Raw genomic sequence first — 23,558 nt, 5'->3', positions numbered from 1 at the left:
AGGTTCAGCTCTTGCAAAGGATTTGCTGCAATGACACCTAACTCTCTGCAGCACAGTTAGTTCGAACCCATCTTTATCATCATCCCTGCTCTGTCCCCCCAGTCTCCTGTATTCAGGCCCACCCTCTTCATCTCTGATAGCCCAACCATTCAGTCTTCCTTCTCTCATCTCTCAGCCTATGTCCATTTGTCCCCAAATATTTAGGATCATTTTAAGTTCTATAGGCAAATGCTCATCTTTTCTGGGCATTTTCCAATAAATCCACCTCATCTCATACAGCTGCCTCAGCCCATTCCTCTCTCAATCCCACATTTGTGATTATTGTGTTTATCTGCAAATAGTTCCAAATATATGAGTCCTTCAGAACCTCTTTATCATATGTTCAAGAAATGCTTCTTGATTGACTGAATATCCCAGGTGCCATAAAGGAAAGTTTTTTGGGGATCATAGTTGTTTTTTTTTTAATTAAAAAAAGTCTTGAGTAAAGGAGGGAATATGATCTGTCTGATCTTTGAGAGACTTTCAGACACTGTCAACATCTATTTGGAAATAAATTCTTAGGCAATTAGATCATGATCTCTTGCTTTCAGACAGCATAGAGAAATGAATATAAACCTTCAGAAGAAAAAAATGTGAACACTAGAGCTGGAATTTGACCCTCTTGTCATGTCGGGATATTACAACATTTTGGAAATTCAAAGGCTTAAGAAAGGAAAAGTTGACTTGGAAGGATACAAGTCAAAACAGTGAAAATGCTCTCTGAATTGCTTATCTTTGATTCAAATCCTTCATCTATTCTCACAGTCATGGTGGCAGCAACAGAGGTTTTCTTTCATAAGTTCTTTTATTCAGAAGTTTTTTATTGTAAGAAGTTCGAGGGTGTCTGTGCCAATGACTCAGGTTGGGACCTCAGGTCCATATAAGTTTAAATTCTTGATCTCCTTCAGAGTTTCCAGTTAGCACTTGCTCTTGCCCTAATGGATTTTTACCCCCAAAATGTCTCTTGTTTTTTGGTTATTTAATTAACATCCTTCTCTCTTGCAACTTTCTTGGTATGGTAGTTTAAAAATATTTCCATGACTATTTACAATAGCCAAGAAATGGAAGCAACCTAAATGTCCATCTGTAGATGAATGGATAAAGAAGATGTGGTACATATACACAATGGAATATTATTCAGCCATAAGGAGAAAACAAATCCTACCATTTGCAGCAACATGTATGGAGCTGGAGGGTATTATGCTCAGTGAAATAAGCCATGCAGAGAAAGACAAGTACCAACTGATTTCACTCATCTGTGGAGTATAACAACAAAGCAAAACTGAAGGAACAAAACAGCAGCAGAATCACAGAACCCAAGAATGGACTAACAGTTACCAAAGGGAAAGGGACTGGGGAGGGTGGGTGGGAAGGGAGGGATAAGGAGATAACGGGGCATTATGATTAGCGCATATAATGTGGGGGGGGGCACGGGGGAGGCAGTATAGCACAGAGAAGACAAGTAGTGACTCTATAGCATCTTACCATGCTGATGAACAGTGACTGTTATGGAGTATGTGGTGGGGACTTGATAATAGGGGGGAATGTAGTAACCACAACGTTATTCATGTGAAACCTGAGCATAAGATTGTGTATCAATGATACCTTAATAAAAAAAATTTCCATGAATCTTTGGCACTTGCTCCTTCAAAAAGGAGAATATAATCCTCCTCTGGAGTATAAACTGGGAGTAGTGGCTCACTTCTCGTAAGTATAGACTATTACAGAAGTGATGGCACATGACTTCTGAGACTGGGTCATAAAAGGCACTGTGGCTTCCTCCTTGCTCTCTACCTTGCCTTACTCACTGGGGAAAGCCAACCACCATGCCTGTCATGAGGCCCTCCAGCAGTCTTATGGACATGGCCATGTGGCAAAGAACTAAGCCTCCTGCCAACAGCAAGAATGAACTTGCCAGACTTGTAGGTGAGCTACCTTGAGATGAGATGCTGAGCCCCAGTGAAACTTTCAAATGACTGCATCCTAACTGACATTGTGAGAGCAGCCTCTCCATGGACTCTGCACCAGAATGCAGCACCTGAGCCCCTCCCAGATGCCCACAGAAACTGTATGAGAGATAATAAAGGTTTGTTGTCCTACGTCACTAGATTTGGGGGTAATTTGTTTTCAGTAGTAGATAATATACCGGTATCATTTCCTGGCATTCTGCAATTTGGTAAACACAAAGATGAAGGGTCTAAGAATACCCCACCTGGTCTCAAAGCACTGATTATTTGAGGGCAAACATATTAAATGGTTAACTTTCTGTTTGTTTTCCCCACTCGATAGTTGTAATAATGTTGGTTGGGGACCCATGGGTAAAAGAATCCTTCCATGTTGCTGGGGTAATTGACAAAGTATGATTTTCCTTGAGTAGTCTTTCTCTTAGCAGCTATTGCCTTAAGAAGATGCCTGGAGATTTAAAGGAGAAGTCCTTTAGACCAGTCAATGTGAGGAAGAAGACAGAATTCTGGACTAAAATGTGGTGTCACCACCACTTTATGCCCTCCAAAGAAGAAAAATATCAAAAATAATAACTCTGTCTGAATCTGCTGGAAGTTTTTATTATTATTATTAAGGTATCACTGATATAGATTCTTATAAAGGTTTCACATGAAAAACATTGTGGTTACTACACTCACCCATATTATCAAGTTCCCCCCCATGCTGCACTGAAGTCACTGTCCATCAGCATAGTAAGATGCCACAGAGTCACTACTTGCCTTCTCTGCGCTACACTGTCTTCCCCATGACCCCCACACACACCATGTGTACCAATCATAATACCCTTCAATCTCTTTCTCCCTCTCTCCCCACCCATCCTCCCCCACCCCTCCCTTTGGTAACTGCTAGTCCCTTCTTGGAGTCTATGAGTCTGCTGCTGTTTTGTTCCTTCAGTTTTGTTGTTATAATCCACAGATGAGTGAAATCATTTGGTACTTGTCTTTCTCCACCGGGCTTATTACACTGAGCATAATACCCTCTAGCTCCAACCATGTTGTTGCAAATGGTAGGATTTGTTTCTTTCTTATGGCTGAATAATATTCCATTGTAACCACCTCTTCTTTATCCATTCATCTACTATGGATACTTAGGTTGCTTATATCTTGGCTGTTGTATATAGTGCAGCAATAAACATAGGGGTGCATATTTGTTTTTGAATCAGGGATCTTGTTTTCTTTGGGTAAATTCCTAGAAGTAGAATTTCTGGGTCAAATGGTATTTCTATTTTTAGTTTTGTGAGGAATCTCCACATAGCTCTCCTCAATGGTTGAACTAATTTACATTCCCACCAACAGTGTAGGAGGGTTACTGGAAGTTTTTTTTTAATTCAACATGAAGTATTGAAGAATATTTGATTCCTTACATTTTTCACAGAGCCTATGAAGCATGACTTCTACCTGCCTTGCATTTGTTCTGATTCAGAGAACCTTAGAGTGAACATAGTTACCACCTCTATCAGTGTTTAAACAAAGGAGGCATTTTAGCAAACAGACTTGCTTAGGACACCAATTGATAAAACATATAATAGCAGAGTTTCCTGGTTGAAGTGGGGATAGTCTGTGTCTCCCCCAACTTATCCACAGTGAAGCTCAAATAGTTTCTGGTAGAAGATCCATGCAAAGCCACTGAGCTATAAGACCACAGTTTAAAAACTCTCTCATTTTATGGATAAGGCTCAAATCCAGATCTTCTGCATCCATTTAGGTTAAAGCTCTTTCCACTAAATCACAAGCCTCTGGTCCCACTGGTTCAAGTTTCCAGGCTTCAAGAACTAGCTGAAGTACCACTTTCATTGTTATACCTTCTCTGATCCCCCTCCCCACAATGATTGCCACTTTCTTAGGTTCCTCTACTTACTAGCTGGGCCTCTCACTAGGCACTCTCTTCCTTTCCTTTTTTACTCTTTTTCTTCTTTCCTCTCTGAGATTAAAAATTCTTGTGGGTAGACCCCCCTCATCTCCTTCTGAATCTCCCAGAGAACACCATAGGTCCCAGAACATTGCCCATAAGTATCGACTGAAACAGTGAGTAGCAGAGACTTTAATTGTTCCCCAATATTCATTTTTCCATTATTCCTTTTATTAATAGAATCCCCCACCCTGAAGTGTAGCTGGAAATCATATTTCTATGGTTGCCTGGCTAGAAATTACATTTCTCAGCTTTCTTTGCAGCCAAGTATGGCCGTATGACTAAGCTGTGGCTAATGAAATGTGAATGGAAGTAATGCGCGCAACTTTCAGGCCGTTTCCTTAGAAGGAGACTGCTAGCTCTCCTCTTTCTCTTTCCCCCTGGACGTGGGTAAGGTGGTGAAACAGCTTTGACCATGTGGAAGAGGGTAACCCTCTATGGGATGATGGGGCCATAAGATACAAGGACACATAGTGCCCAGATAACTTCATAGATACCCTATTCTGCCCACCTCTTGACTCTTCCCAGAAAGAGAAATAAATATTCATCTTTTAGAGTCTTTTTGTTACAGTAACTTACCATATTCCTTAACTAATATAATACAATATAATAATATCTATCACCCCAGTTTACATTGCTCTATGACAATCAGACCAAATCATACTTGCAAGTATATCTTGTAAAGTATTAAGTAAAATTCTGGAATTATGTATCACTGGACTTAAAAGAGAGAAGGCCCATTATCTGTGGGTTTGACTCCTTTGATAAAATGAACGGAACACCTACCATGTGCCAGCGACAGGAAAGGATGTCAGTACTGAGAGCAAAGCCTCTCAAGCACTGTACAGCATATGTCATCTTATTCCATCATTCCAACAAAATCCTATGAAGTGAATCCTCATTGAAATTGAAACACAAGGAGGTTAACTCCTTGTGCATGCTGATTGTACCTGGTAAGCAGTAAGCTTATTCATTCCCAGGCCTATCTCTCTCACAGGGAGTGTCTTCTTGTCCCACATCCCCAGGCTCAGCCCCGGGCCTGTGGCTACTGCCATCAAGAACCTCACAGTCTGTGTGCAAACAGAGCCCTGAGCAGCTCACTCTACCACGAGCAGAACGAAATGAGCACCCCTGTTACAGAAGCCCAAACAACAACACCGTTCAGGAGTGTGTAAGGAGGGAGCAGTTAATTATAACTTAGGCAACTAGGAAAGATTTGTGCAGAGGAATCCCCATTTGCACTAACCTTTGGGAAATTAGTGAAGTGGATAAACAGAGTAGAGAGAAAACCATGACCAGCATGAACAGTGACAAAGAGATAAGAGAGTAGAGTACACGGGGGAAATGATGAGCAGCTGGCATGAAGAGGCCACGGTCAGGGTTCATGGGGGCAGCTGGGGCTGAGCGGCAGGCCAGGGCCAGACTGGGGAAGGCCTCATGTGCCAGGATAGAGCTGAAATGCTGCTTTTCAACAAGGAATCACAGGTGTTTGAAGAGGGATGTCATGCAACCCAGTGTGTGTGCCAGTGTGAAGGAACAGGCAGGAGACTGAATGTTGAGGCTGCTGCAAAAACATCCAGGTCACAGCCGAGGAGGCTGGGAAGCAAGGCAGTGGGCAGAGCAGAGGGCACTGCAAAGGGGAGATAGGCAGAGCCGCCGACTGGGTGTCAGGATCTGAACCAGCTCTGAATCTGAGCAGCCAGGGACAAGCCTGCTTTAGAGTCTCTTTGCAAAACTGGCTACAATTCATATCCCCAATTTTCTACTCACATTACCTTCCTTCTGTTTTCACATTCTGTTAAGAAAATTACTTGGGGGCAGAGAGTGTGTGTGTGTGTGTGTGTGTGTGTGCGCGTGCACATGCCGTGTACTGTACTGAAGATAAAACAACAGTCAAGGCTCTGAACCTGAGTCATCCCCACAGCGGCACCCTCAGGGCCACAACCCTCTCCCAGGTGGCACTCGGTTGCGGCTGCCTCCCTCATGTAAGTCACACTCCCACCAGCACATATAAAAAATGAATTCCAGTGTCATGCACCTCTCAGCTTGTCAGCAAGCAGTGTGGCTGTTTTCTGGCTTACGGGCTCTCAGGGAAGTGGCCGAGCTTCCTAGCAGACAAGGGTGGTAAATAAAAAGAGTTCTAAGGACAACTCTGAAAGCAGATTTCCTGGGAGCGGGGAGTAAGACAAAGGACAAGGCGGAAAGCATTGATGGAAAGTGTTTGTCTAACCCTCCTGTAGCTTCTCACCCCGAGACACACGGAAGTTTCTCTTTCATGATTGTTTTAGCCTCTTTTTCCTTCCAACCACCAACTATTCAATTCTTTGAGGGAAAATTAACATTCATTATGCAATTTATCTCTCTCCTTTTAATCCAGAATGTCTGTCTCCAAGGTCCCTACTCAATAATTAATGTTTGTTCTCATTTCCCATTCTCCAGAGCATCTGTTCTTGAACTGTAGGGTCAACAATTAACACTAATTATGGCTTTTTCTCTCTTCAGTGTTGGTCCTCAGAATCCCAAGCTGCCTTGCTCAGCCTAGGTTATGGTGTGTGCATGTGGCTCCGTGTATGCACGCTGAGGTGGAAAAGCACCCAAGAGCAGGCTTTTCCAACCCCCACCACAGTTTAGCAAAACAATAAAAACAAACATTCTTTTTTGGCAACCTCACTAGTGTATTTATTATCAGTAATGAGGCAATAAAGCATACATCCATGCATGCTTACATAAATGTATTTGGATATGAGTTTGGGTTGGGGTGGTGGGGAACAGGTAGGTAAAAGATCTCAAAATCTTTTCCAGTTTGAATTTTCTGATTCCCTCTCACTTTTTCCTTCCTGTTGCTATATACTTGATATCTCACCTCTCTCTCTCTCTTACATACATGCACATACACACTATCAAATATCTCATCAAAAATGGTTATTCCATTTTGGAATCCATTTAGTTGACCTCATTGCTATCTATTACCTCTCCTGTCCATCTCTGGTCTGTCATCCTACCTCTCTTTGGCCATGAAAACAGCACTGTTTTAACTAGTTTTCATTTTGACTGACAAGGACAGCCAGGAGAATAATTCTCACTGCAGGTGATTCTAAAAGAGCACAAAAAAAAAATTCATCAGGGCTGTGAAAACCCTTTCTGTCTTTTAAGCAGGAATCAATGGACTAGAAGCCCTCCTATCTCCCCTGGCCCAACCCTTGTACTTGCACCAGGGCTAGAAGCTGGGGCTCCTCATCTTGTCTGTCATTCCCCATTGCTGCATGCTGGGGCCCCACTGCACATCTGCTGCTCAAACTGGGCAAAAACGCCTTGCAGTGTGGATGAAGCATTAACTGTTTCATGCTCTCACTCTGTCAAAAGCTCTCTCAGAAATTTAGCCTCCTGGTCCCTGCAGGATTTCACCCTTAAACATCTTGTATAAAAATATTTTCTTCAACACCTTTTTAATCTTAGATCAGCTTTCTCTCCGTGATAGCATCTACAGATTTTCAAAACCAACACATTATGAAATCCGATTACGGCTGGATGCCATGCATCCAATTCATTAGGCGGCTTAAGCATCAAGGCTTGGTTTTGGTAGGAAAGTGGCTTTTTTCAAGACTTTTTCACAATCTCAGATAAAACTCGTATTGTTTTTCAGCTTATGAATCTGTCAATTCAAATACCAGCCATGAAAATGAGGGATCTAAAATTCGATGTCTTCTAGAAGGTACGATTTTCCGCTAAAAAGTCATTTCTTTTTCTCTATGTCTTTTGATGCACGTATGTATTGTTTCACACCTAGAACTCCAGAAACACACAATTTCTCCACAAATATAGCAATAAGTGGAAAACAGAATCACTTTTTGGAGATCCTGAGAAATGTGGTGTCCTTGTGGCTTTCTCTTGGGCAGCCCTGTGTGCTCTCTGAGTGTCAACATCCAGGGAGAAGAGACACAAACCAAGCACTTGTGCTGAGCTGGCTGAGGAAGGAGAATTTGCATACACTATGCAGTGCACATTATAATGAGGTGGACATTGCCCCCTAGAGTTGTGCACAGCTCAGTCTGCCCAACCACAAACGAGGGAACTATCTGGAAAAGACTCAGACTTATGTTATAAATGGAGAACTAAGGCCAGTTCTTCCTCTTTCAAGCTCCCTTTTCTATTTCGTTCCCCCATGGAGAAATAAGCAGAAACTAGGAGGGTGGCCTGGCTCTGCCACTCCTCCTCCATACACTGCCATTGCTGCTTCTGCTTTGGACCAGGTGGAAAAGATGATTATATAGAAACTTTCTCTCTTCCCTAAAAAGAGTCTTTGATTAGTAGGGAAATGTGTGTGGTCTTCCTCACTGCTTATTTGGGGCAGGCAGCAATGAATCCTGCATGAGAGACCAGCTATAGTAACAGGAAGCAATGCCGCAGACCAAGGGCTGCAGCCAGAGCTGAGTGGAGGGAAGAGTTTTTACCAGAGACTGAGAAACTAGGAGAAAAGGCATATCATACCCGTGCTAATTTCAAAATCTGTAGGCAGAGAAGTACTCGAGAACCTGGCATTCTGCATTATTCCTCTTGCCATTCTTCTTGGGTGGCCATCCTGACCATGGTGGGAAGTCTCAGTGCCGGTTCTGTTCCTCCTCACGTCTTGGTTGGAACTGGGCCAGAGCAGCTTTCTTAAAGGAGCCCTTCAGTGAAAGATGATAGCTACCACTGATATCTATCCTTGATAAGCCAAACATTATGCTGAGTGCTTTACATGCATTATGTGGCTTTATCCTCATAGCTATGGTATGAGGTAAATTCTATCCTTCTCTTCATTTTTCATCTAGGACAAAGTGGCTCAGAGAGGTTAACTGACTTGTCCAAGGTCACACAGCTAAGTGGTAAAGCTGAGATGAGATTTGAACCCTAACAACCTGTATTTTTACCACACAGCATGGTCAGTGGTGATGTCAGTCTAAATAGGTACATATCCTTCTGACAATATGTGAAAGTTCAGAAAATTCCTGACTTAATAATGACCCATAGTAATAGGTGGCTTCTGTTGCACAGCCTTTTCTCAATTCAATTTCCCTTACTCAGCATCAGACACCCTTTTGTGGATACTGAAAATGATTTACAATTTTCTGAGATAAGGGGAGAAGAAAGAAGCTGAAGAGAAAAGTAGGAACCGGGAGAAGCAAACTCTTAAGACAGATTTTTAAGCAAGTTAGGCCTTTTTACAGGGTAGCTCTCTAGACCAAAATCATTCTTCCTAACATGGCTGAAAATGTTGCAATTTCATTTCATTTTTACTATTAAAATCTCACTAATAGACTCATTTTAAATTCAGAAATATTCCCTGAAAAGGCTAAGACTTCTGAGAAGCTAATAGTCATTCACACTTTGGTAAAAATTTTCTGGCTCAGAAGGCAACCTAGCTGAAAACAACCATTCTGAGGGGTTAAAAATACTGATGGGGTGGAAACAGAAGTGTGTGATTTGGGGGTAATTTTTAAGGGTTGAACCATGCCTGACTGGTGGGGCACCCTGAAGGGCTTGGCTGAACAGAAGTATATTAGTTATATGGCAAGGAAGCACAAGAAGGAGAAAAGTATAGAAAGGCAAATGGTAGAGGGCCAAAGACAAATTTGGACTATTTCAGAATTGCCCCATGGCAAACTCAATACCCAGGAAAGGGAAAGAAAAGTTTTATTTCTTCTCTTCTTTATTCCTAGTAACTAAAAGACCTTCGACTAATGCAAATCTCTTTATTTCCAAGCTTTTAAACATACTGTTTCCTCTTCCCGGTTCCTCATCTCTTCATATCCCCTGACATTTTGTTTAATTGCAGTAAAATACACACAACATAAAATGTGCCTTCTTCACCATTTTTAAGGGTACAGTTCAGTAATGTTAAGTAGATTCATGCTGTGCAACCAGTCTCCAGAACTGTTTTCATCTTGCAAAGCTGAAACTCTATACCCAGTAAGTAATAACTCCTCATTCCAATATCATTGCCCATATAGGTGTAGAGTACCTCTTTCAGAGCTTAGAACATAGGAAACTTATGTGTTCCCTTGATTTGCTCAATGACCTTAACAAAAATTCTTACATCTCTTTGTGCTTAACATTCCCCATTTGTTTTCAAGAAAATGGATATTATGCTACTCTGAAAATACCTGATACCCTCTGGAATTAAAATACCTACTCATTGGTACTTTCACAAATTTTGTTTTCCTTTTGATCATTTGGTTTTAACAAATATTTTCAGGAAACAATCATTGGGTTCTAAAAAGTATTATATAGATGAACTTTGGGTATTTGTGGACTTGAAGTTCAGCTTCAACTATGTGTAAATGACCTCAGAAGTCAGGAATACATGCAGTTTTTCATTGTGCAGAGGCATGATGTCAAATCATAGACATCAGAGGGAAGACAGAAGGCCATCACTAAGCTAGCCAGCCTCCAAGCACCCACACTTCAGTGTTGTGGTCTGTGTTCACTGTTACATCTGCAATAGCTCTTGCAAAGTTACTTTTTAAAAAGAAGAACATTGATTTTTTTACATAAGTATTTTTCAATGGTCCCTGAAAAGAAAGCCAACTGATGGGGCTGGTGATGGAAGGAAGGAAGAGAAAGGGAAGTGGTTTAACAACCTGGTGATTCTCTGCCAAAAAAATTTTTATAAATCACTCTAATCCTTTACTTATAGACTCCTTAAGAGTCTGAAGAACTACCCCTCTTTTTTCATTTCTACTTTAGGGAATATGATATGCACTGGGGATATCCACAAATCTAAGGATTATTAAAATTCTGAGGATGTGTCTCTCCATGTAGCCAGGATATGCTTGTTCGCTTAGCATATGATATGCATGAGGGAACAGGGCCTTCCTTGCTTAGGCAGTAAGGTAGTGATTAGCACCATGCATTTTAAGGCTGATACAGATTTTAAGATGTCTATGTATATGTGTGTTTGTATCAGTTATATTTCTCCACATAAAGTTTAGAATATCAATTTTTCTTTGTTAGAGTAATAAAAAATTAACATTTTCATTAACTAGCAACCCATAAATACTCTTTTCTGTTTCATCACCCTTCAGACATTTGTGCCATCTTCTCATCAGAGACCATAAAGAAGCATGAGGCTCTTCTCTAGGATTTTTTTTTCCTAGTTTCTGTCTTGCTTCTTTCACACATCTCCCTGTGACCTAAGGATTCTCATTTGCTGTTGTCTTAATTTTTTACAGCTCCTTATTTGAAAATTGACTAAATCACAGCATCAAAATACATCCAATAAAAAGAATTAGTGAGACTGTTTTACAAAGCACATAAAAATTGCTCATTCATTCATTCTTTTAACAAACACTAATTGACCATCTACTTATTCAATAGTGTGCTAGGCACAAGACTACAGCTGAGAGACAAAGTTCATGCCTTAAAGTCATCCACAGTAGTGGAGTGTGCTGATAGCTATGAATGAGCAAAGACTAACTCAGCCTGGAGGCTGAAAAAGCTTTTGGAAGGAGAGGACACTTACACTGAGCTTCTAAGGATATATGTAGGAACTAGCCAAGTGAGACGAAAGGATGCTCCCAAGGAAAGGGACATTGTGAAGATTAAAGAAGATGGTGGCAAGGGAGAGATGTAACCAGCTTAAAATGATTGAACCCCAGGGCAGAGAAAGTGGTGAGAAAGGAAGCCAGTAGGGTAGGTAAGAATCGGATCATGAAGGGCCATAGGCAGCAACTAAGAATGTATTCCAAAGGTTCTGAGACCCTGTTTATGCAGGAATTGAATTGATATTAACAGATTTTTATTTTAGAGAAATGACTCCCCCAGCTATGCAGAGAATGGATTGAAGAGAGTTAAGACTAGAGGCTGGGAGACCAGATGCCTATGCCTGTTTGAGAGCAAGTGACCAAAAGCACTATTTTCTGCAGAATGAAGACCACCATATGAATCAAATTGGTTGGCCTCTTTGTATGTAGCACCATCTTCAGCCTCTTTTTTAAATTCCCTTCTTTCACACAGTCTCCACCCCAAGTATCCTAATTAATCCCATTGGGTATCTTGATTGGAGGGTTTCTCATGTACTTGAAATTTTGTCTCTAAACAATTCAAATTTAAATTCTATCATCTAGCTTGCCTTCCATTTTGGGCTTGGTAAACTGCCATGTACCTTTGGACTGTCCCATAAAAAATAAATTATGAACCTTTGAGAGAAGTTGGTGTTTCCAAAGCTAAAGCCAGACCCTTGAGACTGAACTAGCCTTGGTCTAAGAAGATATAAGTAAAAGAACTTTTATTCCAAATGGAAAGGAATAGACTGCTCTTGCATTTCCTAGGCATTTCCATATTTAAATTCAGACTGACTTATTTCTTCTAGATCAATCTACCTGGATCCTTTAATAGAGCTCCCTGGGTTATGTCTTTAGCCTAGAGACTTTCTCATGTCTCCAGTAACAGATATGCCCCTCTCACCCTCCGCCTTATCCAGGAAGAGTTAAAGTGAAAATGTGTAGCATAAATAAGGTCTTAAATTTCATCCCAAGAATCTGATAATGACAAAAACAAAAGGCCATTTTGGGTCCTGGTGTCCTGCATCAGCAGACTTGAGATTTATTATAACAAGTCAAACACTCTATAAGTCATAGGCATCTTGAGTTACATCATGTTAAATAAAGTGCTTTTTAGATATCATTCTTAAGGAAAGGTCAGCAAGGCTATGTGAAGGGCCCAGAATTATCTTTCCTTTTATGGTTTAGTGTATCCTGGGAAGAATTTTTTTTAATTATCTAGAATTTGCTTTTGCATTTTCCATTTTTGATCAAAAATACACCATGAAGGTAATATGGCTGACTTTTAGGGCTCCTCCCACTGGTTTCTGCAGGGGCCCAAGGCCATGTGCCAAGCTGTGAGAAGACAAAGGGGCTTTCTGAGATCTGTTTGCCCATGCATATACCCACTCCCCAGTGATGAGCCGCTGCAAGTTATGAGGGAAGTTCTATAAGAGCATACTAACCATCAAAGGTTGCTCATGCCTCAGAAATGCTTTGTGTGGGAAAAGGCCCTAAGCATATTTAGGAGGCTCTGCCAGCATCTCCAAAAGCTACTGCCCTTACAACCACAGAGTACTGAGCCACTTTAGGGCATGGTCTTTCCCAAGCCCTGACACACATCTCTAAAGGAGACAGTCTAAAGGCCCACTTTGCCTGATAAGGTGACTTTTTGGGATTTGGTCTCTATTCTGATACCAAATGGGGCCCAGCAGAGAATCCCATCCAAGGGAAATAAGTATTCTGAAACAGTGGGAATAAAAATGACTGTTTCTAAAAGAATGAACAACAACAGCTTGGGAATTAAACCCAGTCAACATAGGTTTAAATAGAAGGAAATGTTGGGGCACCAAATTCCATGCTAGAATCAGATGCTCTTCCTGCTTTTCAAGCTTTGAGTGTTTGGTGAAGGATCCCATGATTTGAAGAAGGCAGAAGAGGCTGGAATGAGACCCCATCTAGTAAGGGTCATCTCTGAAACTGCCTGATTATCTGGTGGGAATGCTATCTCCTTGTTAAAAGCCTGTGGTTAGATTAATGCTAGCGTTTGAAAATTTGTTCAGCCCTGGTGGTGGGCAGCTAGGGAAGGAATGTGTTTTCTGTTTATCTCTTTTGTGGCATAAATATTCATCACAGAAAGACTCAGCTCCCAGTTTCAGGCAAGTCTGGAAGCTGTGCCGTCTGTAATTTGTGAATGTACATACCTGCTTCCGAAACACCCGAATGACGAAAAAGAATCACGCCTGTGTTCACAGCCAGTTGCCTGCATCAGTGGATGAGTTAGTCAGTTTCTTCAGCTTGATAACAAGGGTAGATCCTGCCACATTGTTCAGACAGGAAGTTTTACCACCCCCATTGCTTTATCTCCCTGGAATGCAGTTTGAGTTGTGTCTCCTCCTTGACAGCTTGGACCTCAGTAAATTACCAGGGTCTTGACCCAGGAGATGGAGAAGTCCTATGTAATTTTTCAGTCTCCTATCTAAAAATGTGTTTACATTTCTTGAACTCTGGCTGACTGATTCATTCTCCTGGTGTTGCAAGAACTTTCCTTATGCGTTAGAATTTACAAGTTTCATTTCTAAGAGACCCATGGTTCCTTCCAATCCACAGTGAAGTGAAACTCATCACAACACAATTCCACTGGGCTGGATTTGTCCAGAGGAAGGATCATGGCCGAGCAGCTGTGATGTGGCAAAAGCTCAAGTAAGACTAATAAGAAGAAGTGTGATATGGAGGGAAACGTACGACATGCTAAGATCAGAAGATCTGGGTTTAGGTTGTGGTCTTGTGCTGTCAAGGATGACCTTCAATGACATGAAACCACTGTCTGGGTCTCAGTTTCCCCAGATGTTTTAAATAAGAAAGGTTTTAAATCTGTGCAGAAGCCATTTTCAAGCAAGACAGAAGGGGACAGCTGAGAAACAACAGAAAAGGAAAAGTCAGCCCACAAGGAATGGTGCAGAGTCATATGTGGCCATAGGTTCTTAAAAGAGCTACTTAAAAGTGGCAAGTATGTTGGACATTGGTCCCACACTAGAGACTAAAATCCTTGTTAGTGGAACATGTGCTTAATTCAGTCTGTTCCTCAAATAAACATTTCTTTCTAAACATGAAATTTACTTTCTTAGAGGAACAAAAGAAAAACTAAATAAATCCAGTTAGCCTTTTCAGCAAGAGGTTTGAGTCAGGCAGTCTTGGACTCAAATCCTTATTCAAAACCTCCCTAGCTGTAAACATCAGGTTACTTTACCTTTGAGCCTCAGTTTCCACACTTGCAAAGATCAGAGATAACACAAGCACTGTGGAGAACTGCGTGGATTACACACCAGCGCCATGTCAGTGCCTGCAGGGCCCCTGCTTCATGGTGAGCTCCATGATTGCCCCTCCAGCCAGCCCCACAGTGGCTTTGGCCTTTGTTTGCTTCATGTTTCCACTGTTCCTCTTGCCCCCTCCACCTTATGAGGGAAAAAGCAAGTCTCTGATCTCTCTATCTGGAAGGTTGCTGAAGCATTTTCCTACTTCAGTGAAGTAAAATCATACAAAATTTATATTCAAAGGTATCAGCAGATCTTCTTTCCATCAATATTTCCTTTTAAATTTCAGCTCTTTCTAAATTTTAGCTGCACAAAGAATTCACTTTTGGTCTTTTAAAGAGCAACCAAAACAAGGAAAAATAGAAATTTGAATATAAAGTCTCAACACTATATTTAATGTGGTGTTTAGACTATGACTATAGAGGTTACAGGTCTTTTTTGGAGAGTAAATATGAATGCCATAGGTGTACTTGTGTTTATAATCTTACACGTATGAACCAGGTGTGTATATAAACCAGGTAAATATAAAAATTCATGAGACATAGATCTGACAACCTTGGTCCTTTTCTCTCTGATTTTCACCATAGCAAACACTGAACCCGGAATCGATCTTCAAATGAATCTTAATGAAACCTCACTTTTCACCCAAAAGCCAGAGAAGCAGGTACAGTATTAACTCTGAATAAGCATGAGAATAGGAATCAGGACTTTTGTGTTCTTGTTCCAGCTTTCTGTGTGACTCTGGGTGAGATTCTTTACCTCTCTGGGCCTCATTCGCCTCATCAATAAAAAGAGACGAGTAGACTATAAAATCACAGAGGTTCCTGTACTCATAGATTTGGAATGTCTTAACTCAACTTGGACTTGTTTTGTCTGGCTCTTCGTGTGCATGAATAAGCAGAATAGGCCTTTCCCTGACTTCTGCAAAGTCAAAAAGGGGACAAGGAAACTGCAACGTGTTGTCCATTGAGGGAGTAGGCACAGTGGATCCATTCTTTCTATTCCAATTCTCATTCCTGATGAGGAGAAAAAACTAGCCATCAAGAAAAAAAGTCACTACCTTGAAGAAGGGAGAAAATTGCTTCCTCTGGATCGGTTAGGAATGTCGTTAGTGGTTCAAGGACCTGTGTTCACAAATATTTGTAAGTTTGTTCTTTCATTTGAAGCTTTGAGGCTGGAACTGTCATCAAATTCTCTCTAGAGAGACAGCTAAGGGGAGTTGCTAGAGCTGCACCTGGGATCTCAGAGAAACTGAGGCAGAAGCAGAGCAGCTCCAGGGCACTGTCAGGTCTCTCCCTGCTGGGTGATAGCCTGGGGGACTCCTGATCTCTATTTCTCCCTTATCTCCAACTTCCTGCCACAGCCTGGCTCTTTCCCTCCTTTCTCTTCCCTCATGCTCATTAAAAAAATATAATAATAAAAGTAGTTTTGTTTTCATGTGTGTGCCTACCTGGGTTCTGAGGAAGGATATGAACTCTCACTGTTAGAACCCACGCCTGGGTCAGGCCTCTGCTGAAGTAAAACACGGCTGAGCCGACCCTTTCTGCTACTGAGGAACCACAGAACCAAAGTTGGCATTTTTTTACCTGTCCGCTTTGAAGACACCCTTTATAAAGGATCTGGAAGGTTTTCCTTTTTAAGAGAGTCTGTGACTAAGGAAAATATACCATGCTTTATTTTTGTAATTCCACAACTGCAAGGCCTTGCAAATGCCTCACATACCCAAAACACTCCAAATTCACACAGCCCCATAGTTGTATTTCAGGAGACCTAACATCACCTGCAATAAAAGAGTAAGTAGCTCAGTCATGTCAGATTAGTCCTAGACTGAATTGTTAACCTTGTGGTCAGAAAGAAGAACACCAGACGGAGGGTCTTAAACTCTAATCCTGGGTTCCCCTGTAAGGCTGTGGCAGGCCCAGCTCAGTCTGCAGACTTCTCGTGCCTCTGGTGAACAGAGAGGGCTGTTCCCACCAGGACCAAATGATCTGTGCAAGTCACAGTGGTCTTACTTCCTTTAGAGTTAGCCCCCCACAAAAAATAAACAAATTAGAATAAAAGGAGGAGTCCCCAAAAGAAAAACTATTTGAGGAAAAGTCTAGGAAGGCCCACCAGTCCTCAAACATAGAGAAAGTGGGGATGAGGTGGGGGACGTGGCCGGGTCTCCCTCACTCACTGAGGCTAATGGCCCTTTATTAGATTCATCACCGACTTCAAGTTTAACTACTTCCTCCACCTACTCCATGTAAATGACTAATTTCATGTTTACTGTAAAGCATCTGGAAAGGATTTAGAAACAAATCTCTGCCCGGCAGATTTCAGTTATATACCTTGATGGGCCACTGGCAGGTCCCGTGGATTCCATCCCCTGTCGCCTTCCCGCTGGGCAGCAGGCTGGGCTATCACACAAAACTGATCTTTGTCAGCCTCAGCAGTTTCTACCCTTCTTGCCTTTCCATTAATTCCCCGCTGACTCACCCCCTCCTCCCTTCACTGGGGTCTGACCATTTGAGTTCAGTCACACAAAATACTTTGGCTTTTTAATCACAGAATTTGGGGGGGAAACCCAAAGGCGGACTAACTTGGCATGGCCGTGCCTTAATGGGGGGTCACAGACCTAGATTTGGAAAACAATCTCTGACGGGCGGGTAAGAGAGGCCAGCCGGGGCTTTGCGGACGTGCCGGGTTCGGGGCCTGGGCCGGCCTGGAGGCTGCCTACGGCTGCCCCCTGCCGGTTGGATGGGGAAACCTCTGCGGCGCCCTCCCCGCGGCCGTCCGCGCGCCCAGGGGCCGGGAGCGCGAGGGATCTAGGCCACAGGCAGACAGGACGGCGAACTGTGCGGCCAGCTCCTCAGACACCCCGTCCACACCTGGCCGAGGATCAGGGTCGGGGTAAATCCATAAATAGAAATGGGCTCAGCAAATGACACCGGCGACCTCCTAGTCTTTGGTGGAGGGGGTTAAATCGGGGAGAGAGGAAGAGAACTATTGGGGGAGATGTGGAGATGAAAAGGGCAATGAAAAAAGGAAAAGGAGACAAGCAGACATACTTCAACTCCAAGCTCCCATTTCCTCTTTCAAATGAACTGCCTCCCCACTGTGAACAGAATCAAGTATTTATTAAGGCATTTTTTTGCATATTAATAGCTGCATATGGAGCATTGCCAATTCTGAAGTTCTGAAAGAATGGTGCCCATTTTTTAATGCAGGTCCTTCCAACCCCTCACAGAATTTGGTATTCTCCTTCTCATGTATTTTCCTTCCTGCCTATGGCTCCTCCTAAGGCCTCTCATTTAATTAAAGGAAATTAGTTCCTGGATCCCGTCAGAGACGACGTTCCGCCCTTACCTGGTGGCTGACATCAACCACTAGAGAAGCTTTTACTCTTCTCCAGAGACTGTGTAGAGGCTGCAGGGTGAGTGAGGTGACCAGCACCTAAAAAGAATATTAAAATTGTAAATGAAGATCGTAACCGGAACCGTTAACATATCCTTGCTGTGGGAGGGAGAAAGTAAAACTTCAAAAAAGAAAGTTAAAAAAACTTTCATTAACTACAACAGCATTACTATCCATACTCAGCAAAGATCATATTCAATTTTAAAAGAAAAACATTGAGAGCCAGTTAAAAAAATAAGCAAAAGACAAGTCACATAAAAAATAATAGTACTAGAAAACAAGCATGGAAAAATATTCATCCGGACTGGCAATTTAAATGCAAATGGGGCAAACTGGAGGTACCATTTTATGTTTGAAATGTGTGTGCCTCCTCTCACTTTTCAAAATGGTAACACCAGTACTGCTGAGATTTTAATAAAAATGGTACACTTACATACTTATGGTGGGTTGTAATTTGGTTTAATCCATTTGTGAGACAAAATGGCAAAATGACCCTTGAAACATGAAAAATTTTCATACCCATTCAATTTTTCTGACATCTGGAAATTTATCCTAAGGAAATAATCCAGCAGAAAAAAGTGAGTTTAGATGTCCACTGCAGCATTATGTATAACAAACAGAGAAACACTGGAAACAACCTATTGACCAACATCAGAGAAATGATTAAGTATGAAATATCCCTCTCAGGGGTTTAATTCAGGCATTAAAAAATGATGCTTGTTCATAATAGAAACTGATTTAATACTAATGGTTTAATGCAGGGCTTCTCGGCCTCAATAACATTGACCTTTTGGGCCAGGTATCCTGGGCAATGTAGGGTTCGAGCAGCATCCCTAGCCTCTACCCACGAGATGCCAGTAACACAAACCCCCAAATTGTGACAGTCAATGTCTCTGGACCTTGTCAAATGTCCCCTGAAGGGAAAATCACCCCCAGTGGAGAAACACTGATTACATTTCAAAAGTGGAAATCAAAGTGATATCAACTAGAACTGCAACTATTAAAGTATTGTATCTATGAGCAAAAGACCTGCAAATCATGCATGCAAAAATGTTCAGTCATGTTAATTTGAAATTAGGGATGTGTTATTTCTATTTTGTCTTCTGGTCTTTCATTGTTTTTCAATTTTTTCAAAACTGTCCCGGTAAGAAGAAAAAGTGGATCATGAGGAGAGCTGGTTTTATTGAAGGCTGGCTTAAAATGATCTAGGAGTCGTAGTAAAAAAGTGTACAGCAAGCTAAACAACCCCAAAGTTGTTGTTTAAAAAAGTGCTGTGTTTTTAACTACTGTTAGTGAAAACTATCTAACTTTAATTATGTTTTTATTAGATTGTTGAATAGAGCCATCAGAATTCTCCTTTTAAGGATTTCAACCCCTTTTTAACATTTTATCCCTCTGACCCTAGACTTTGAGGGACAATGAATTCACTTCTTTCTCTGAAAAGTTTGGCTTTCAAAGTATGAAACTATCATGTCCATCCAGACCCATCTGTGTAAACTTGGGGCAAGAGGGGGACGGAGCCCACTGGGTTACAGAGCTGTCCGGCCAGAGGGGTTGTCAGTAGAGTATGAGAGTACAAGCTCAAACCTTAATTACATTTCCCGAGAATCCATGCATCTCTTTGTTTAAAATAAGAAAGAAACCATCTCACCAGTTTCATGTAGATCTTCTCCCTTTGTGAGGGAGAGCAAACATCCTTTCTCACGTGCTTTATCTTGGGTTTCGTTTTGTTGCTTTGTGGGGATTAGAACTTTAGTACTATCCCAAAAATCCTGTTAAACTGGAATTATGTCCCTTTTTACTATTTCACAAAGCTACTTCTAATTTCAACCCATATTATCTCTTGAATTCAGGTTTCATGAGTTTACAGCAGTATAAATTCATATTCTATTTTAGGCATCATACATTCACTTTCGGATTTCAAAGAGTAGCCTGTAATTCTAGCACACTAGGATTTAGGTTGAATAAACCTGTGTTTACCCCATCTGTTTCCATGGTGGTTTCACAGATGGTGTTCGTATCCCCTTTCAGGACAGAAAAAAAAAGAAAAAAACCACCTGTAGACACACTATGTTTTGTATCAGGCTACAAAGGCAATCTTTTGTTTCAGTGTCCTTCTGAGCCATACACTGCCTTCTATTGAACTTTTCGGCTGTTATCTAAAAGAAAACCCTACTAATCTTTCAGATAGACTTCTTTTTTCTTATTCTGCCTTATTCACTGTGTTTAGAATAGTTTCTGGCACATGGTAGCCACTCTAGGGGAAAATATTGAAAATTAATCTTATGTTGACATTAAGGTCTATGTCCAGGGCAGAAAAAGTCATAATCCTCTACGTAGAATTTGGAGATTGCATTTGTATTATTTCCAGTGATAATAGTATGGAAGTTCAGCTGACATTTTTCTAACAACTCACATGGTCTCCTAGTACTTTCTGCTGTTGATTGCCACTCTCTGGGTATTTCACCCTCTGGAAGAGTTTTGGGTCATGTGCAGATTGGAATTGTCACTGGGCATACTTCTTGGGTCATCTTTCTGAGGCTAAGTAAGACTGGGCCTAGCAGTGCTCCCTAAGAGAATGAACTGTTTGCATCTCCCCATCTACAGAAGTCCTACTCCCTACCTTCTCTTTCTCATTTCTGAAGGCACGGCACACATTTCCCCAGGTTCCCTGTGTCATCTCCCTCCCAACCCCTCTCCACCCTCCTCTCCCCCTTTCTCCCTGGTTTTGTAAATAGCTTTGGTTGTGGACCTTGATTCAAAAGGCTTTTTGAAGATCCAAGCAAACTTCATCTTCTGGTTCAACCTTACCCACTGGTTTACTTTGTCAACCCAAAAACTCCATTGACAATTTAAGGATAATTTATTGAGAAGGGTTTGTTTTTAATTCAAAATCAAGGCTTTTATTTATTGAATTATCACTGTGGCTATCATTTCTTCCAGTACATCTGTATTTATTGATTTATTGGCTGCTAGTTTCAACCAGACCCATGATATGTGTGTGCCTAGTTAATTTTGTGTTTTTTTTTATTTTTATTGTGAAAAGTTTAAATACATGCAAAGTAAAGAGAATAGTATAATGAACCTCTATGTACCTATCATAAGCTGCAACAATCATCTCCCCATTATCCTGAAAGGTTCTTTTTAAATGGTAATAACAGTCTATGTTCTTGAGGTTTCCTAAATTCAGGGTTTAGGATTATCTCCCTTAATCCCTACAATACCCCTTTGAGGTAGATACACTTACTGTCTCTATTTCACAGATGAGGAAACAGATGTCACAACACACAGGGCCCCCTTCAGCACCAGGAGACCTGTGCTTGCAAAGGGGCATACTGGTTTGGGAATCCCACAAAGCTGATTTTACATCTCAGCTTCTTCCATACTGGCTGTGTGGGTTCAGGCAGGTTGTTAAACCTCTCTGAGGCTCAATTTCCTCATCTGTAAAAGATAATATGTCCCTCATGGAGTCATAACCAGGATTAGAAAAACAACATAGGGAAAGGGATTAGCACAATGCTTGTCACTAGGCAGTCCCAATAAATTATAATGGTAATTATTATTCTATTCCTCTGCCCTGTGCTTGAAAGCCATTATGAAACAGAACTAGGAGCATATATACAGTCTAAGGGTTCAGACATGGAGAAGCAGCAGCTTGAAAAGCAGGAAAAACTAAAAGCCTGTGAGTCAATCTACCTACCATTTCCCCCTGCCCCACTCCATCCACCCTTAACCCCAAGCCCAAACACCCCTCCAAATATCCTCTGTGCTTCCTAGAATTTTGTTTCACTGCTGTTAATTCTACTTATTAGAGATTCGTTTTGAGTTTCTCGTATCATATTATGAGGTTTTTTTTTTTAATTGTTTTCCACGCTGCACCCAAGGGAACATAGCTCAGGGCCTGGGGAAGGAGGGAGACAGGGAATCTTGGGGCCAGTACACTGTGTCCAGCAGGGCCCCACTCCCCCACAGCACATGGCTGTCCAGGAAAACTTAGAGGTCAGAGGCCAGAAGGACCCAATGGAAAGGAAAGAAAGGACATCTTTCTCACCTTCCAGGCTTCTGCTGTCCTGGCATTGACAGGACTAGTTCGACACCTTAGTCCAGTTAAATTACCGGTTAGATAAACTTTTATGTGCCAGTGTGGGAATCAAAGCACCATGGGTAACATTTCTTTTTCTAGTAAAAAGCAACTGATTTTAAATTACCTTTTTTACACTGGAATCAGTTTCCAAGTTGAGGTTCCCTATCTTTCCTCTGGTTTTCAGATTGGAAAAATCACCCCAGCACCAACAAAACAAGGAAGTCGCAGGATTTGGGGTTAAAATTTTGTGTTAGAGGAGTTAGGGACTTGTTCAGATCTCCCACCTGCACCTGACCACCTCCCATCTCCCAGTCTGAAACAGGATAGGTCATCTCTCAAATACAGGCAAAGTTCCAGCCTGAAGACATCCAGACACCCACCTCCCACCACGCCCTGCACAGACAAAGATAGTTCCTATCTCCCCTGGGGCAGAAGAGATCACTATTTTGGCTTAAAAGTTTTCCTCCAGCTCTTGCTAAGCCAGATAAACAATGATTCTGTTGTGTCAACAAAGCACTTAATTGAACTGAGACAATATCAATTAGAATTCAAAGATAAGATTTATTTCCAGATAGTAAAAGGCCTCGAATTAAAATGTCCTGTGTTTCATTATTCTAAAGCTCCCTGAGGAGAACAATGAGGGTAGCCCCATTTTATAGGTAGGGAAACTGAGGCACAGAAAGTTTAATGACTTGACAGAAGTCACTGAAGAGTCCCTCGCAAAAGCTAAGACTGGAGATTGCAGTGTTTCTCTTCTTAGTCTAATGTTTGCTAGTTATTGGGCTAATTTGCTAAACACACAGGAAGATACAAAATCTCCTTCCGTAGAGTTGAGGCATAAAAAAGTGGATGGAAACTCAAGGGGAACAAAAAGCTCTTCTCTGGCTTCTGACCAAACTATCTCCACTATGCCTCCTTGTAGAGCCCTCCTAAAACTGTCCACTCAGCCAATTTCACCAGCACCAAATTGTCTTTAGAACACAAAAAGTGGGCCAAGGCGTCATGTGGCTGAGATGAGCAGGATGACCTAGGTAGCAAGCACTTGAACCCCAGGGCTGACTTGTGGTAGGTGGAGCCATGCTGTGGCTGGGGTTGCCTCTTTGCAGAAAGATGCTTGTAAGCCAGCCAGGTTGTTGAATTGAACACATCCTGGTGTTCTCTCTGGCCTCCTGCAGACTATAAGTCTTCTGTGCCTCCAGGCCAGGGAAACCTAGAGATGAGTTCTCAGTGTAGGATCTAGGGGTGGCTGGGGTGGCTAACCTTACACAGACTGGGTCCCCTCCAAGTCAGCCT

The 23,558-nt window shown here is 41.7% G+C and overlaps 1 protein-coding gene across 6 annotated transcripts in view; it reads left to right on the top strand.

Moving 5' to 3' along the window:
- Positions 1-23,558, top strand: part of KIAA2012 (KIAA2012 ortholog) — a 129,534-nt gene that overhangs the window by 53,130 nt on the left and 52,846 nt on the right. For 4 of the 6 annotated variants that reach the window (XM_037009186.2, XM_037009184.2, XM_037009183.2 and 1 more), the window contains 2 exons: positions 7,595-7,663; positions 15,373-15,449. In XM_037009186.2, the coding sequence (XP_036865081.2) occupies positions 7,595-7,663; positions 15,373-15,449 (146 nt within the window). The remainder of the gene's footprint in view (positions 1-7,594; positions 7,664-15,372; positions 15,450-23,558) is intronic. The other 2 variants (XM_073218331.1, XM_037009185.2) reach the window with 1 other exon arrangement.

The sequence above is a fragment of the Manis javanica genome, chromosome 12 (genome assembly GCF_040802235.1).
Source record: "Manis javanica isolate MJ-LG chromosome 12, MJ_LKY, whole genome shotgun sequence".
In the NCBI taxonomy this organism is placed as follows: domain Eukaryota; kingdom Metazoa; phylum Chordata; class Mammalia; order Pholidota; family Manidae; genus Manis; species Manis javanica.
The sequence above is the reverse complement of the archived record's forward strand: the minus strand, read 5'-3'. Positions and strand labels throughout refer to the sequence as shown.